The sequence below is a fragment of the Dicentrarchus labrax genome, unplaced genomic scaffold (genome assembly GCF_905237075.1).
Source record: "Dicentrarchus labrax unplaced genomic scaffold, dlabrax2021, whole genome shotgun sequence".
Taxonomy (NCBI): domain Eukaryota; kingdom Metazoa; phylum Chordata; class Actinopteri; family Moronidae; genus Dicentrarchus; species Dicentrarchus labrax.
The window spans coordinates 20,712,798-20,730,229 of record NW_026136712.1 but is presented as its reverse complement, the minus strand read 5'-3'; the positions used below and the strand labels follow the sequence as shown (position 1 = coordinate 20,730,229).

The following is a 17,432-nucleotide window of genomic DNA, read 5'->3' as shown; positions in this document are numbered from 1 at the left end:
TGCTTAAATGTGGCATGGAGTTAAAAGTTAAAACAAATAGTTGCTTTAAGTCAGTGAAATACTGAGTTCTGTGATCTATCAGCTGGAGAAAAAATGCACCAACAAAGAGCATCAAAAATACTGTATATGTATATGTGTAAAATGTATATATATTTTTTTATAATTTCTACATTAAAGTAAGGTCATTCGTGTGGTTTAAGGTTTCAGATTAAAAAAATATTGGTAAAAATTGGTACTGCAGAGGCTGAATATATCCTGACTTTTACTCCCTGGCATGAGCTAAGCTTTAAAAACACCAAATTCTACAGTTCCCATAATGCAACTCAGTGATGTCTCAGTATGCATCCAGTTTGTAATGTGAATTTTATGTCCAATATTCCCCCGATGAACCTTTGTTTAATCACTGGTAGAAACTACACTCGTGGTGGTGTGCAGATGACAAATATCTGATTCTGATCCGTCCTTTTCATCAGTGTAAAGCTAGCTTTGTGCATCGTGCATCCCCACTGCTTAAACCTGATTCAGACATGATCAATGACCATTAAAAAAACAAACACTAATCAATTCAGTGAACACTGTCAAAAACCCAAAGACCACAAGATCAATATATTAGTTTATACTTGTGTATAAACTAATATATTGACCTCAGTTTGATGCACATATGATGTCCACAGTGTGATGAACAACTGCACAGACAGAAAGTGTGCTGACTGGGGAACAGTGGTGGGCAGTGAGGCACAACATTGTGGAGTGGGAGGGGGGGTGTGAGGGGTAGTGACTGTCAAAGCCAGGAGGGGAAGGGGGAGGCAGCTGGAGCAGGGCATTATGGGTGGGAATTCTAAGGGTAGAAAAAAGGTTGGAGGTTTTTTTGGCATCTGCCCTGGTCTGGTTTGGACAGGGCGGCCCGTGTAAGCCATGCATCGCACCAGTCTCAGCCACCATGCAAAGGCCAACAGAACGGGTTAGAGCCGGACTGAAAACAGCAGCTGTTGGTATGTACATAATGAGGACTCGTGTACAAGTACACCAGCGGAGGCTCTAGAGTGAGGCTGCCGTAGAGCAGTGAATCAGACAGAAACCTGATCCGAAAATCTGCGTCTACCTGCAGCTTCACCCTACTGTGAGCTGGCTCCGCGTTCGGGGGCCAGGATGGCAGAGGGATCGGGAGGGGTGGGGAGGTGAGGCTTTAGCACGGGAACTCCTGCTTACCCTAAAAGTCCCTCTCACACAAAGAATCACACTGAACCTCTCGGCTCATACCGCTGTAAGTGAGACAATAAGAGCAGTCGACAAGAGGGGAAAATTAGACCAAAGCATCATTAGAACCGACTCGTTAATGTTGAGGTAAATAAATCGATAAAAAGAGAATTAAGTCCAGAAACAGCCAATGTAAAATAAACAGGTTTTAGAGCAGATTTATGTTTTATTTAACTCTGATAAAGTCTGGTGTTATTCTATATTTGTCTTAGTGTCAAAACAAATCCCAGGAAAAGACCAAAAAAAGACGTAAATCTTTAAAAACAAGTCACAATTATTTATATTTTTATATTTAAAAAAGGTTCAGTGATTTCCTAAAACAGCTTTAGTTTTTATTCATCAAACGTTTCTGAAACAGGAGGAAAAAGTACATTATTCGGGACTATTTTAACAGCTTTTGGACAACAATGAAGCTCCATCCTCTAAATTAAATGTGGGTTTATTTATTCCAATCTTGCACTGCGCTGTAACTGCGCTGTAATGTTTATTCTCCTTTTTAATCAGTTTAATCCCACCTTTTTCTTACAATATAAATCTTGGTCTTTTTATATTATTGTGTTTCTTTTACACCTCGTTTTAAAGCCTTTGATGTCTTATTATGTAGCACTTTGTTGTTAAAAAGCCCAGAGGAATAAGATATATCAGGCTTTGGATACGCAGACAATGCATCTGTTTCGTTTTGGGATTCACTTTGTGGGATTTGCAGACAAGGAAAAAAATATAGAATATCACCAGTCTTATCCTTGATCTGTTGTGACCTGATACAGTTATCTAGCTGGTGGTCCAACAAACTTAAATCATGAACATTTGTTGATTATTTATGCTAAATAAATAGGTTTTTTGTCAAAGTAACCAGCAATTAATTGGCTCAAACTGTAGTGTGAATATCTTATAAAGTAAAAGTACAAAATTAAACGTAAGTTTAGTAAAAGTACCTCAACTTAAAGTGAACACGGGTAGTATTGTTTTATACACCTCACCTGTGGACATGCTCTCCCCAGGAGACAAACCATCCAGCAGACCCGTCGAATGGTCCAGAGGCTGGGGACTGGAGCCGGGTGTGGTGGGGGGCTGAGGAGGAGGTAAGCTGGGCCTCTGACGGGGCGGTTTAGGGGTCGGCCTCGCCTTGGTCAGAGTCCCAGCCAGGGAAGGTGGAGAGGAGAGAGACGGGGTGGTGGCCATCTGGGCCATCTGTCCCGGGGAGCCGATGGTGGCATATCCCTGCGGGTAGCTGAAGCCGTAAGGGGAGGGGGTGCTGGGAGGAGTGGGCGACAGGCTGACGGGAGACGGCTGACCTGTCGACTGGTCAGACATGGCTCCTGTCTGGCAGTAAGGGCCTTTAGGGGGGATCGGGGCCAGTTTCTTTGCTGCAGAGACAACAAAGGTAAAAAATAGATCTCCGTTACGTAAATATTACAAACCTAAAATTAGTAAGTAAGAAGAAAAGAGTTGTCGGTTCTCTCAGTGATGGAAACTTATTTGGAAGATGGACTCTTTGGGTCCTCTGATTGTGATGTTTTTCATTAAAGTTAGGAGGTTTTTATTTAAAACAAAACAAAACATTAGGTTACTAACCGCTGCTCTTAACTGAAACTGTCATAATTAAACAATTCAAAGAGTAACTATTAACAGATTACAAATTAACAGTCGTATATTTGCCTTAAAGTGAGCAGATACTCAGGACATTAGTTTTGTTGCTTTATGAAGTAAATTTAGAAAGAAGTTTGGAGCATTGTGTTGACACCAACTAATTATTAATGACCTGCAGCTTTTAATATAATACGTCTTTATATATGTTCTTGATAAACACTAAAAGTAACAATATCACATGAATAATTATAAAAATAATTACAGTTAACTGAATGACAGAAGTCCTACCTGTGGTATTTTATTGATAAAATAATATCTGTAATATGTCGCCTATTTATAGTATTTTAATACAGTCTTATAAAAACAATGCAAATACAAACATAAGAACATGAAATAAGGGTAATCACATTGGTTTACGATCGCAGTGACCGCTGACTGAACAGATAAAGCATCAGGATTAATCAATGGCTGTTAGTCTGGTCAGCAGCAGGTTAGCTGCTCATAATAAATCTCCATGGTAACAAACAGGTCACGACTCAACTCAGCCGGGATAACTCCCGACTTAATCTGCTGTCTAGGTTTTTCAGATCTAGAGACGTCGCTGTGGTGACTTTTAGGAAAAAGTTAACTTTTAACAGATAAAGTTACAAAAAGTGACTGAAAGAGGATAGCATGAAAATAACTGCACACAGCCTCAGTACCTCTCCTCAGGGTGTGAGGGCTGTGCTCAGAGTGCTGCGACTGTCCACTAGAGGTCATTGTTCCCTGGATCCCCTTCTGTCCAATCACTGGAGACAGCTCCTTGTTCTTCAGAGTGCTGAGGAGGAGGAGGAGGAGGAGGAGGAGGAGGAGAGAGAGTGAAGGAGAAACACACACAGAAATCACAAGCTTGCCCCACTTCTCTTTAGTAATATGTCAACCCTGTAAATCTCTTGGCGTATTAAAAAAAAAAATATGAGAGCATAACCCATAGTTCAATGTCAAATTGCCTGAGTGACCAGTGTTGCAGATGGACGTGTAGTCTATACTGCGGTGCAGCAGAAGCAGTTCAGAAATCCCAAATAAACCCTAATGGCTTAATGGATTTTCCTTACTTTTACAGCGCAGTGCAGACAGAATGCCAATAGGAAGAGGGCCTGAAGGTCACAACATAACCAGTTTATACTCTGGCTGACTGTCAGCCCGCTCTCACTCTCGGCAGATGAGGGCATGAATGGATGATTGAAGCTGCTGGGATTTAAAGTCGAGGCGGAGCAGCGCACAAATTTTGTCAAACACAATAATGTCGTTAACCGACGCTGCCACTCGTGTTTGTTTTTACTTAAACATTGTTGTTTTGTTCATTTTCAAGGTCTGATCTTGCAGTCTACCACTCGGGGCCGACTGGGCCCACTGGTATGACTCATTAACGCCCACTTTTTTTTATAATGGTATGCACTGAAAGCTTTGAATTTCCTTTGTTGCCTGGCAACCGTCTCCTGAATATCCTGGCAACATGGAAAGTTATGGATTGCATTCATGGCTATAAAATTAAAAGATGGATCTGATAATGATGTTCCTAAAGCGCATTGATTTCCATGACTGATGGATACACAACCAAGGGAATAAATACGACGAAGAACAAGGTGGCGCTGTTGGGATCAAATCATCCCTCTCTCTCCCTCTTTGTCCCTGCAAGGCCTCTCTCTCTCTCTCTCTCTCTCTTCATTTGTGTGTGAGTTGTGTGGAAGTACGAGTTGAGCGGGATTCTGTATTTACCTAGTCAGCTTGGCTCCTCTCTCCCGGCTACAGGCACAGGCTGCCCATGGAGGGGGAGCAGATAGGGGGGTGTTGGGGGGTTTGGGGGAGCCCAGGAACAAATCGTGACGAGTAAGGACGAGCGGGGGTTTGATGTAAAGGGTGGAGCCATTCGGTTCGGACAGGGCCGCATGCGAGGCGTCGGACAGGGAGACCTGTTTGGGCAGGTGCAGGGAGTTGGGTTTGGGGTTGGAGTTGACGTCAAGCTGCTGTGGGGACGGGCAAAGGGAGTGGGGGAGTGGGGGCGGGCTGTAGCCAGAGCGGCGGGGGGGAGGGGACGGGCCGGGAGGCACGGATTCGGGACTGGGAGCGACGGGACGCATACCCGGAGGTGCTCGGGTGTAGAAATGGTGGTGAGGGAGCGAGTGGGAGGAGCAGCAAGAGGAGGAGGAGGAAGATGAGGAAGAAGGGTAAGGGGGAGGCAGCCTCTCCTCCTCAGGGGAGGGGTAGGCGTAACAGGAGTCCGACCAATTGGAGGATGCATCATCCGAGCTGCAATGATAAACACATCAGTGTCTCATGGGGAACTGAGCTCCAGAGGTTATGAGTTGATTAGAATCTAAAAGGGGAAGAGAAGCGGGTTGTATTGATTTGTGTGTTTAGGTTGGGTCCATTGTGAGGGAGGAAATCAGGCGAATATTAATTATTGTGTCAGGAAGTAGTGAGGGCTTGGGGCGGGGGGGCGGGGGGGACAGCAAAGAGGAAATAAAGGATAGGTGCTCATGAACTTCCGTGGTTTTCAAATCATATCAATGAGATAAAACAGAAAGTTTATCACCTCATCCATTGCAGGGCCTTGCGACAATGGACTGTTATGCTGTTAATGATGCTTGGACTAAATGGCAAAAAAACAGAACAGATATATAATTCATGCACATGCAGCAGTGAACCATTTTCTACTGAACTACGGATGAACTTTTCTCAACTTTTTCCCTCCACACATTGTTACGTTGTTACATAAAATCTTCACTTGCGCCACAAGGTACAATGGAAATGAACTCCACACATGACTCTACAAAAAGAAGAACTTAAAGAGCAATCACAAAAACGACACAGAGGTGGAGAGGATGAGCATTTCGTGGAAAGGGTGGGGGTGGGGAGGGGGAGAGAGAAACATCAACAGACAAGAAAACGTGGGTCAAGCGCTGTTCTGGTGTCAGTTGCAGGACGCAGCAGCACACGCGGCGGGGAGGGATCAGCGGCAGGTGGGAGGTGTGTGTGGGGGGTGAAACAGGAGGACGGGAGAGGGGTGGGGTAAGGGAAGGGGAAAAGGGGGGCACGACAGCCTTACCTGGCTCGGTCGCTGCTAGTGGGAGGAGGGGTGGGGGAGGGGGAGGCAGAGAATTCCCCAGGCTGCTCGGGGACGAGAGCGTCAGTGGGCGGGGCAGGGGGATGCACGCTCGGTGGCGTGGAAGAGCTTTTACGCGTAGAAGACGAGCCCCTGCGCGACACCCAAGAAGTGTCCATCACCCTGACACCCATGCTGCAGTGGGACAGAGATGCACAGCCAATCAAATCAAGGGTGTGTGAGGTTCAAGAAGGAGGGGGGAGGAGGTCAGGTTTCCACACCCTGAACTGATCGTCAGGTGGAGAGCTGAGGAGGGATCTAAAAAAAGGTCTGACCCTGGATCAGCTTCTAGGGTCTCTGTGCTCCACCCACACAGCCTCGTATGGGTGTACTCACGATCCTCAGCATGCAGGAACAAAGAACAACATCTTATCTACACAGTGTCCTTGTCTCAATGTATGATTCCCTTTTTTTAATGACACATTTTTGTCCTATGTGATTGTGACGTATGAGTGAGGTGAAATATTTAGATAACTGCAGCACAAGAGCAGTTTGGATGAAATGAACAAGAATAAGATGTTATGGTTATATTGTAAGGTTAAAAAAAGACATTTTGGGAAACAGCCTGATTCACTTTCTTTGTTTGATGTTAGATGAGGGACTATTTCTTATCGGTTTTGTCTTTTAACTTCCAGTTGCTAACTTAAGTCAAAAGTCTCGGCTCTGATTGTTCTCACAGCCGACAGTACGATCAATACGGGCAATCGTTGGCACAAAGTTACCTCCGGGGTTTAACTAATGTCAACTAGCTCACTTTGTGTTATAGCTTCTGATGAAGCATTGATAAAGGTTATTCAGTTATTAATGTGACTTGCGTTTGCTCTAACGATCACTTAAACAATGAGTTTACTTTATTTAAGAGAAGAAGACAATGCACATTAATAAAAACACATAATATAAATAAACGCCACAGTTAGCAAAAAGGCTATTTCCCTCCTGAGTTGTGCTTTGTAATAAACGTGAATTAAAATAAATGTTTCATCCAACTAGGTAATATTTATTTAGAATGAGCATCTAGCTAACAGTTTCCCTCTGCTTCCAGTCTTTATGCTAAGCTAAGCTAACTGGCTGCTAACTGTAGCTTCATATTTTGCACACAGACCAGAGTACACACCTAGATAAATGTTCCCAAAATGTCCAATTTCACCAGAGTTTAATCTGTTTATCTGTCAGGTAAAACAGGAACTAACTTCAGTATGTAGTTGGCTAAGACTAAACAACAAGAGGCTATTGTGCTCTCAGGCTGAACAAGTTTATCCACTGCCAGAAACTGCAAAGATACTAACTATGTAAACACAGAAAGAAAGACCTGCTTTGTCCAAGTCACCCATTTGTCAACCCCACTCTGTCGGAGACATTGAACTATAGGAGTCCAAGTGTGTCACTTCATTTAAACACACGACAAATGACAGACAGTCCCTGTCAACGGGCGGCGGAGACGAACAGATGATGAATAGGCCGATGAGAGGATGACTGGAGGAAAAGGATCTATACTGTACCTTTGTATCTTCCTAATGCTGCATAGTTAAAACAGAGACAAGCACAATGAGGACAGGAGTAAGGATCATGGAAGACAGGAGTCTCCCCGGGCTCATTAAACAGCATCGTTATCAAAGCAGCAGACTTTTAAGACAAGAGCCGAGATGGAGGACGAAACGGGGGAGGCTGGCCTGGCAGGAGGCCGCATGGGGACCCGAGTCACGCTGAGTGTAACGAGGAGAGCGATTTGAGGGGTGAAATGTGCTCTCCCTGTAGTGCTTCAACCACGTTCGAAACCCAGAGAGGACATTTTCCTTCCATTTAGCCCTAATTAGGTCAAACTTTCCCTAATGGATACTAGAAAATCCCCCAAAATCAACGGTTTCTTACAGCTGCAGTGTGGTTGGTTGTGACAATCTGGTACATTAATGCATCAGGATTACAACATTCACAGTGTAAAACTGTTCAAAGTTCATTTAACTGATAAAAATAGTTGAAACTGATTATATCAAACATTTAAAGTAAAACTAACTCAATTTTGTGAGTTAAAAAACAGCTGCAAACTATCTGTGTGGTGTTACAGGGGGGTTATGTGTGACAAGACACCAGGTAGTCATTGGAAATAAACTGTTCCCAGTCTCTATGCTAAGCTAAGCTGCTCTCAAACACACAAGAGTGGTTTCAATCTTCCCATCTTAACTCTAAAACTCGCCAAAATACCAAAACATTTTATGGTTTTGAAGTAAGAGCACACATGGGTGTAATGTTCCAGTGTCCACATACTTTGTTCAGGTGTCTGAATACTTATGGCCATCTAGTGTAGTGTCTTCTAAGTCTTTAAACTGCTAACTATCTCCATTAAAGGTTTAAAATGTCATTTTATTACCTAATTTGTTAGTGCACCAGATGCTGCCCAACCATTTTCCTCTGATAAAATCTTCACTATCACTCTGCAGTACTTTCTACCTTGTATGTAACCTTGTATGTCCGGACTACCTATAAATTATTCCCACTGGTCAGATTAATGTAGAGGTAAGTGCAGTGGTGTCCTTCAGCCGGTCCTGCTGCGTACAGAGGATGATAATGTTTTTATTCCTCACATGACGAGGCCACAGATCCCCGGGGGCAGCGAAATGTTACTGTCTCAACATCACTTAACCTTTTAGAAGAATGTGCACCAAGTAAAAAAAAAACGCAACTTTACAACTGTGTACAGACATCTTTTGTTCATAAAAACTAAGACAACCTCTCTTTCAAAGGAGCAGCAGCCTCTTTGTGCTGAGGCTGCGAGTTCTGAAGAGTGTTTCTATTGAGAGCTGAGCTCTATTGATCACACACACACACACACACACACACACACACACACTTGGTCCTGGTTTAATTAGCTGGGCTACTTGTGGTCCCAGTGCTGCAGAGCTCAGACTCCCCGCAGGGCCTGATAAGACCAAGGGTGTATTAAAGCATTAAAGAAAGAGACACTGAGACAGAAAGAGAAAGAGAAAGAAAGCGACTGACTGGTTTTCAGCTAATCCTCCAAAGCTTGAGGATTGTCAGATTCCTCATTTCACAGACTAAATGTCATGTCTCTCCCACTTTCTTACCCCTCTCTCTCGCCTGCATAAAAAGCTTAAAAGCAAGTGCTGCAGCTTCGGAGTGATACAGTATTTCTTTCTGTCCACCTCATCGTGAAACTGAGCTTTTCACCGAGGTCACTTCTCACATGAAACTTGTGTAATCAGTGGGGAATTCTCTCCTCACTCTTACTTCACACGTCCGACCCTGTCAGAAGGCGGTCGTGCAGAAACTTTACGTGCTTCGATGACAGAGAGAGAAAAGAAATGAACTTGAGCTGAGCTGTCAGTTAGGATCCACCCTGAATGAAGCTGTAAGGACGCCGCGGAGGAGAGGAGACTGCTGATTGATTCAGAGGCAGAGCGACATGATTGTGTGCGTAATCACTGGGAGGATTTAGATGAGTGGGCTTGTTTAAGATGAGTTTCCTCTGACTTGCAGAGAGAGGATTGTTGGAGCAGTTTTTTTCCACACAGTTCTGGTTTCCTGAACACACGTTTGCAACTCATTCAGATGGTGGTAATGGATGCAGCACTTTGAGTCAGGGGACGGCCCATTGTTCAGAAAACCCCAGCATCGGACCAAAAGGCTGTTTGTTATCCCAAACACTAAAGCCCACCGCTCTGAAGGCCTGTTTTTTACAAAAAATTACACAGGATTGTGCCCCTAATATCTTAGCGGAGTTGGACGTGCAGGAAAGGACGCAGTCAGGTGACCTTCGTCGTCATGGTAATGATAATAAACACGTGGATTGAAACGGTTGCAGTTTGGTTAGGCATCACAAGTAGTTGGTTGGCTTTGGGAAAAGATGATGTTTGAGTTAAAATAAGCACATTAGTAACGTCAGTTGAAGATATAATATGAAACATTTCTGCATTAAAATGTCTATAAACTCTAGCTCTATGTTCTATATGTAGTTGAGTTGTGTTCTTACATTATCCCAAATGTTTCCAACAATGTTCAAACTCAGAGAATCACTGATCTCAGAATCAATCATTCACCGGTCGCCTGTCGATGGCGTCATATCCCCTTTGTGCCTGCGTCAGCGTTGTGGTTGTCTGCCAGAAGCTGTCATACATTGACTGTTGATCCAGTCTGAAGCCACATTGTTACCATCCACTGTTTAGATCTTGGTGCTTTTTAACTCTAGATTTGAACCGGATGAAGGATTTTAGTCATCGGACGTCTGGATCTTAAGTTATCAGAGAAACAAGCTGAGCTAACGTTAGCAGCAGCTCGGCTCGCAGCCCCTCCGGGACGTCCTTTGTCTGTCCAACAGCGTGGGAGAAGCAGTGATTGTTAAGGTGGAACTGTTTTATTCTGTGTTTTTAGTGGTTTTAATAATCGTATCTGTTTGTTTTTGGAGAGGAGGAGACCTCTGTGGATGAGACTGAGCCTGGACCTTGTTTACTGTCGGCTCTGTTGACAGGATGCTGTAAAAGATCACGTACGCTCAACCAACCCCAGAACTGCAGCTAAATGTGTTGAAAATGAAAATGTAATCCCAGCTGAGACAGAAGGGTCATACCCGTCCTTCTTGTAGAACTCCAGCATCATGTTGTCTGTGGCGACGCTGAGCGGCCGTCGACTCTGGTCGTTCTGCCTGCGATCGATCTGATCCATGTCCGGAGACGGCATGGAGCTGTAGTTGGCATTGTGGTTTGTGTGGACCGGGCTGCCGTAGTTCCCTGTGACATTGAACTCGATTTCTAAAAAGAGAGACAGAAGAAAACGACGAGATACAGAAAGAATTCAGCGTTTTATTTCGTTATAGAAATCAACCCTCCACTGTAGAAACAAAACTCACCTCCAGGGAAGAACCAGTCGGCGTGCTGGATGATGGGTTCGATGATGCCGACGATCTGCAGGGAAACTGTGGTCATCATCTCTGTGATGTTCCTGCAGCGGACAGAGAGGAGATTTTTTTTTTCTTAATGGTGGGACGTCAAGGAAAAGTAGTCGTCTGGATCATAAGAATTTACACTCAGGCGGTGATTAACACATTTTCATGATATTGCGAAAGCATTAAAAGGAGAAAATTAAAACTGTTTCTGAAATGTGGGCTATTAAAATACTAATTAAAAGTTAGAGAGGGATAAAGAGTTTGTAAGATTTACAGAGATATAACAGAAGTGTCCTTCACCCTTTCCAAACTGCTTAGTCATCATCGTCATGAATACACTTTATGATAAAAACGTCTTCTGGATGTGTAGGAGCCTCATGCCTGTTGGCCATTTTGTTATTAGTACTGGTGGCACTTTAAACAGCATCATGAATGTGAGCGGCCCGAGTTCCTCACAGAGGATACCATGAGAGTCTGACTGTCTGCTACATCCACTGAGTTACTGCAGGAAAAACTTTTGCAGTTTGGATTCTTTTGCAAACTTTTCAAGCACTTTGAGCTGATAAAATGTTGCCATTTCTAGACTTCAGCAGCCGTAAAGATTAAAACATTTTAACTTGGTTGCCAACTCATGGATTGGAAAATTAACCAAAAGTGCAGTTTTAATGTCAACAAATCCCACAAAAAGACTAAAAACAACACGTTAGTTTGTCTCTTAAATACTTCTTGACTTTCTGTGACACTCAAAGACCACTGGTTCCTACTGAAGACATAAAATCTTTAAAAACAAGTCAGAAATATATTGTTTAACCTGTCAAACCATGACAGCTCCAGGTTGTGTGGTCAGAAAAATTTTTCAAATTCAATTTATCCAAATAACAAGACCGAGATTTTTCAGAAATGTAAAATATGCCAGGTTGAACTGTGATAATACCTGTGATTCAATACATTGAATGTTCCATTGCATGTTGGAACAAGCATACAGAGAATAAAAATGTATGTCGGGGACTATTTTGAGCCATGGATTAACAGACATATGGTGAGATATATATATACCCATAAATACATGGTCCAAAAATCCTAAATAGCATCCGAACCTGAGATAAGATTCAGACTCAGGAAGTTTCTGTAATGAGGCCCCAGGTGAGCATTTCCAGCAGCAGGAAGGTGTGTGTGAGTCAAAATGTGTGTTGATGGTAACAGAGGATCAGCAGTGTGGCTCATTAATGTGTTTATAATAGTTTCTGGACAACAATGAAGCTCTATGGCACAGAGGAAGAACATATATATCAAGCTTTAGATACAAACACTTCATGGGACTTGTTGACAATAAGTAAATTATAGAACATCATCAGTCTAATGCTCTAAATACCCCATGTGCATGTCTCACTTAAAGCTGTATTTTATATTGTTAATATCGTTAACCTCAAATAATAGCCCAGGCTTTTATTTGCTTAAGTCCCTGAACTCAACCTGCCTATATTTGGGACAGGCCTTTAATTCCTTTTGCACAAAACTTTTATTTCTTCTATTCAATATTACCTCTAACGAATAACCTCTAATTAAAACCTGCTTTTATTTGAGAAAACACGTAGCCACACCAGGCTACTAAAGGAGACCTGTTTCTAATTAGGACCCTGCTTTTAATTAAATAAAGTTTCACGGTATAAAAATCAGTAAACTAGCGTCACTGTGTGTCTCTGCTATCTTACCCTTCGTTGTGCATCCACAGCAGGTTCGGTCCGAGGACGATGGCGATGTTTCCAGGCGTCATCTTGTTCACATCCTGGTATTCAGTCAGTTTGGAGAGAAATTTGATCAAATACCTGTTGACGCAGACACAAGAAATAGGTCAGTCGGTGAAACAGTACATTCATTTAGCAGAGTGAGTGCAAATGAGTACATTGAACATGAGAAGTGCTTCACAGTCACGGTATGGAAATATGACCAGAAACCCTGCTGTACGCTGTATATCGAGTGTCTAAGGATAGGAGGAGTCTTATGTTATGCAGATTGTAGAGCTCTTTGAAGTTAATTTGTGATTTTGTGCCACAGCATATAAAATGGAAGACAGCTGTGTTTTCAGCTGTCAGCACATCCAATGGGTTTTTAATGGTTTATTTAACTTTAGAAACAGAAAAATACAAAATCACCAAATCTGGAGCTACATGGTTTTCACAGATCAACTACAATATATAAAACTAAAGTCGCATCAGTGCAGGAGATGGGGTCTCCAAATTACAGCTACTGTGAGTTTAAAAGTATTTAAATTGTGTACATTGTTTTACTGATGAGGTTGAACTTTTCCTAAATGCACATATTCCTTTATTTTATCTAATTTATAAAGTATTTAACATGTGAATTTACTGATGAGGAAGTTGTGGTTTATCAATCTCTTCAAAAGCGATGGTTTAAATTATGATGTGATGGTCAGTGGTCAATTTTAAAAAGTGGGTCCAGAGAAAAAAACAAAGTTTGGGAAACACTGTACTACTGTGTATATTTTTTAAGCTTTCCTACATCCCTAAAAACCAAGAAGGCCTCGCGACCCCCCTGTGAAGCTTTGGGGACCGCTAGTGGGGATCCTGACCCCCAGATCCAGAACCAGTCTATCTGCCTGGGTTAGAAGATACCAGTTGATGCTGGGATAAATGTAAAGCCATGTTCCTGCAGAGCTACTCTTTTGTCATTAGGGCAGTGGTTCCCAAACTGGAGGTCTTCATGGGGGGTTGTGAGGCCTTTTTGAGGTTAAAGGATGTATGAAAACTATAAAATATACACATTAGGTCTATATCTCAGCATTTGGTTCATTTCTGTGAAGAAATGTAAATTTAAATTGTCTAATAGAACAATGGTCAACCAAATTTGTCAATAAAGAAGCCTATTGAATACGTATTATTGTTAAAAATAATTTAAAAAATACATAATACAGACAGAATTGTTCCCTAAACAGGAAATAATCTGCTCAAAATTCATCCAAATCACTTATTTTACACAAACTTCCTGAATTTACTGAGTTCACTGTTTGGGTTCATTGTACAGTTTTAAATATAATATGAGTCTTTTCACTAAATGATAGAAAAGGGTTCCCTAAAGGAAAGAGGTTGGGATCCAGTGCTATAGGCTATGTACTGGGAGGTAAAATGAGACATGTAAAGTGAGAAATGTGGGAAATAACAGAACAATGCTGAGCTGTACCTGTATGTGAGGTTTCCCACCCTGATTTCTTTAGGTTTAAATAATCCAACAACAGACTCACAGTACACATATAGAACAATGTGCTTCCTCGGTGCCTTCCCGAAGCACCAAAAGCTTATTATTACAGCAAACTATTATTACTATTCCTCCGTCTCCTCATGGGGGCTCTAAAATGGGCTAGTGTGTTTCTGTGGCTCTGTGCGAGCAGCCGAGCTGAATGACTCATCCTGAGCTGCACCACAGTTGAATGAACATCAGGCAGCTCATTCCAGCGAGCAGCGATCATCTGGACAGGTCTGACAGGTCTTCTCAGAGGACGACTGTCTAAAAATACGCCCTTATTTGTGCGATTTGATGATGACACTGACAAGTCCTGCAGTATCTCGCTCTTTCAGTTTTTCTGCCATCCTCCTCCTCCTCCTCTTTTTTAGATCATGAGACAAGCCCTATAGCAAATATCCGCGACTCGTCTTAATCCAGCAGCAAAATACAGCAGCAGTTCTCAGCGCCGTTTCACACTGAGGTCAACGGAGTTGGGGTTTTTTTTGGTGGGTGTCGATTAGAAGCTTTTTCTTCAATTCAGTGATACTCCAGATTGGAGGACAACAACTGAGAGATTCACTGGAGAGTGAAGAGGAAGCAGGAGGGAAGGAAGAGGGAGAACAGGGCCTTGTTCTGCCTACATCGATTTGCTTGTTTGATTTGTCACAAGCCTTGATTTTTAATTTGTATTTGGAGCAACGAGTCCTTCAGCTCAAAGCAGCAAACGTGCAGCTCAAGACTTAAAACTCTCTAAACGATGAATTATCATACTTAGAAAAGAGCCAATCTGAGGTTAGTGAGGCTTCAGAGTCGAGCTGTCGCCTGATTTTTCCAGTGAAAGGGGGTAAAATCGACATTATACCAGCAACATTACACACCTTTCACTACAGTGTCAGTGTCTGTATCTGTAGAACATGACACAGAGCACCTTGGACCTTGAAATATATATAAAATATATAGTTATACTATAAATATATGCATGAAAGATTGATAAACCACATTGTATATCCAATATTTGTGTTTTCAGTGCAATCATTAACTGCCGTAAACCCTCAGAGAACAAAAATATGCAGTTCATATATGGAAGAATGTGTTTAAATGGGATTAGACATTGTGCCTTTTACAGTTAAATAAGACACTGATGGTGCAGTGCTGCATTGCACCTCGTTATATACACACACACAGGCATTTATTGTGCTCAACAGGCGGTACTGGGCTGGAAGATTATTCCAAAAGGGAAGAATACGGCAACTTTATGTGGTGGAGTAAATATTATATATGTAACAGAGTTGTTCTTATAGTGTTTTCTTTTTATTACTTGCATTTCTTTATGGATTTGTTTTCTTTTTGGTTATTATAGCCGTAAAAAATTACACAAGGGAAAAGAGATAAAGAAAAACTGACCTGCACCACCTCTACCTCCTATGTGCTATACCTTTGGTATTTAGGTATAAAAAATGTCATGTTTATGTGTGTTTATTGGGGGGATAAGTTCTCACAGCAGCGCCGGTGTTGCTGCTCGGATCCATTTCTTATAAGTTTGATGCAGTAACTTGATCGGCCTTTGTTTTAATTTGCAAAAAAAGCCTTAAATCAACCCAGAATTCACAGCAAATTAGTCAACAACTAAACTCTAGCTTTGTGCACCGGGTGAATTTAGCCCTGGATATATTAAGCCACATATGAATAAACAGGAGAGGACCACAAGGAGTGAAACATGGAAACAGTGACTCACTTAAAGTTGTTGTTGTTGGCTGGGGGTAGTTTCTCACAGGCGTTGAGGAGAGCCTGCAGTCTCTTGTCTTGATCTTGAATGCTGCAGGACGACAAAAAAACAGAAATATTAGAAATAAAACAAAGGTTGAACGTGTATAAACTTAAAATGTACGCCATAGGCACTGCTCTAATAACAATATGGTGCTGAGGAGATACAGACTTGGAGGCTTGGATCCAGTCATTGTAGAGTTCATATGTCATTAACGGCTCAGGGAGCTCCCGCAGGTAGGACTTCAGAGCTCCTGCAGGGAACAAAATAATATGATAAAAGCATGTATGCATGTTATATACACATGTGCACATATAATGAATATATAATGCGGTTGTCTCTGCATGAGCTCATAGTGTTTCAGGCCTGTTGCCAAGGGGGGCGACTCTGTGCTGTCAGTGTGTTATACTGACGACTAAATGTACATTTATTTATACTGCCATATTGTTTTGCTAATATAACATCATATAGTGCTTTGAAGATGTTATTTCCTATGTTGCAAGGGCATCATGAAAGTCATACACACTGCTTTAATTTTATTGGATAAATTACTAATACACTGCACGCATAAATTGGTTTAGTAGAAAGTGAATCACATAACAAAAAATGTAGAGAATCTGGCATAAAGATCATAAAGCAACAGCTGCAGCAACCTTCCTATATGCTATATGCTGTATTTGTTGCTTTTATCCATCTTCAAAATGTGGTTTCTTTTCAACACACATTGGCCTATCACGTAGCATATCTAAGTTCAGGAAACAAGAAGGTTGATAGAGTGCTATTACTGAAATAAAAGTATTTCCTGTTATCATTTTAATGATTAATGAACCCTGGCTGCCCGGCGTCTCCTCTGGCTGTAGCATCTATATAATGACCAGCAGGCGATAAATTAATGTGTGTGTGAGACAGCGGGAGACAAAAGGGAGATGCTATCTGAGAAAGAAAGAAAGAAAGCTGAATGATGATAAACAGGAGAAACCAGCTTTGACCTGATTAGCACTTCAACTGCTCAATACAGGATCTATTGAATGGAATATATGGTGTCTGATCTATGCTGAGGCTTTTGTTGTGGAGGTAATTTCATATCCCCATGGGGTGAGGATGCACTCAGTGGACTGGTGCGGGGTAAATCTGACAGATCTGGATGTGGTTGTATACGTGAGTGAGTGTAATTTCCTGACAGCTTCTCCTTCCAGTGAAAACGTGTTTATATTTTACAGTCAGTCGAGTTGGTTTCACTTTGAGTCTGACTTTGGATTTAATTATTTCAAACACAAGGGCGTATCATTGATCTCCTCTCCTTATCCTGCCACTCCTGCTTTTGACAGCAATACTTTTCTTGTCTGCAGTCTTTTGTCAAGCACATGCTCATATAAAAAAAAAAAAGCCAATTAGAAACCTCCATGTTTTGGAAATTGTCTCTTGGAGAAATCTAGCTGGTAACAGCAGGTTTCGTTAAGCCAGCTTTGTCGTTTACGGGATGTTTAAGAAGCTTTAAGGTCACAGAAATGTGCCAAGAAGTTGTATGGAAGCCCATTCTT

At 42.0% G+C, this 17,432-nt stretch overlaps 1 protein-coding gene across 8 annotated transcripts in view; it reads right to left on the bottom strand.

The window, feature by feature from the left end:
* The window catches only part of LOC127373258 (rho GTPase-activating protein 44), an 84,153-nt gene that overhangs the window by 5,626 nt on the left and 61,095 nt on the right, over window positions 1-17,432 (bottom strand). For 3 of the 8 annotated variants that reach the window (XM_051417580.1, XM_051417578.1, XM_051417579.1), the window contains exons 12-21: window positions 16,063-16,144; window positions 15,862-15,942; window positions 12,599-12,712; window positions 10,851-10,942; window positions 10,572-10,752; window positions 7,492-7,509; window positions 5,936-6,127; window positions 4,606-5,136; window positions 3,549-3,664; window positions 2,238-2,624 (exon numbers count right to left, since the gene is read on the bottom strand). In XM_051417580.1, the coding sequence (XP_051273540.1) occupies window positions 2,238-2,624; window positions 3,549-3,664; window positions 4,606-5,136; window positions 5,936-6,127; window positions 7,492-7,509; window positions 10,572-10,752; window positions 10,851-10,942; window positions 12,599-12,712; window positions 15,862-15,942; window positions 16,063-16,144 (1,794 nt within the window). Of the gene's footprint in view, window positions 1-1,209; window positions 1,263-2,237; window positions 2,625-3,548; window positions 3,665-4,605; window positions 5,137-5,935; window positions 6,128-7,491; window positions 7,510-10,571; window positions 10,753-10,850; window positions 10,943-12,598; window positions 12,713-15,861; window positions 15,943-16,062; window positions 16,145-17,432 lie in introns of all 8 variants that reach the window. The other 5 variants (XM_051417582.1, XM_051417581.1, XM_051417583.1 and 2 more) reach the window with 5 other exon arrangements.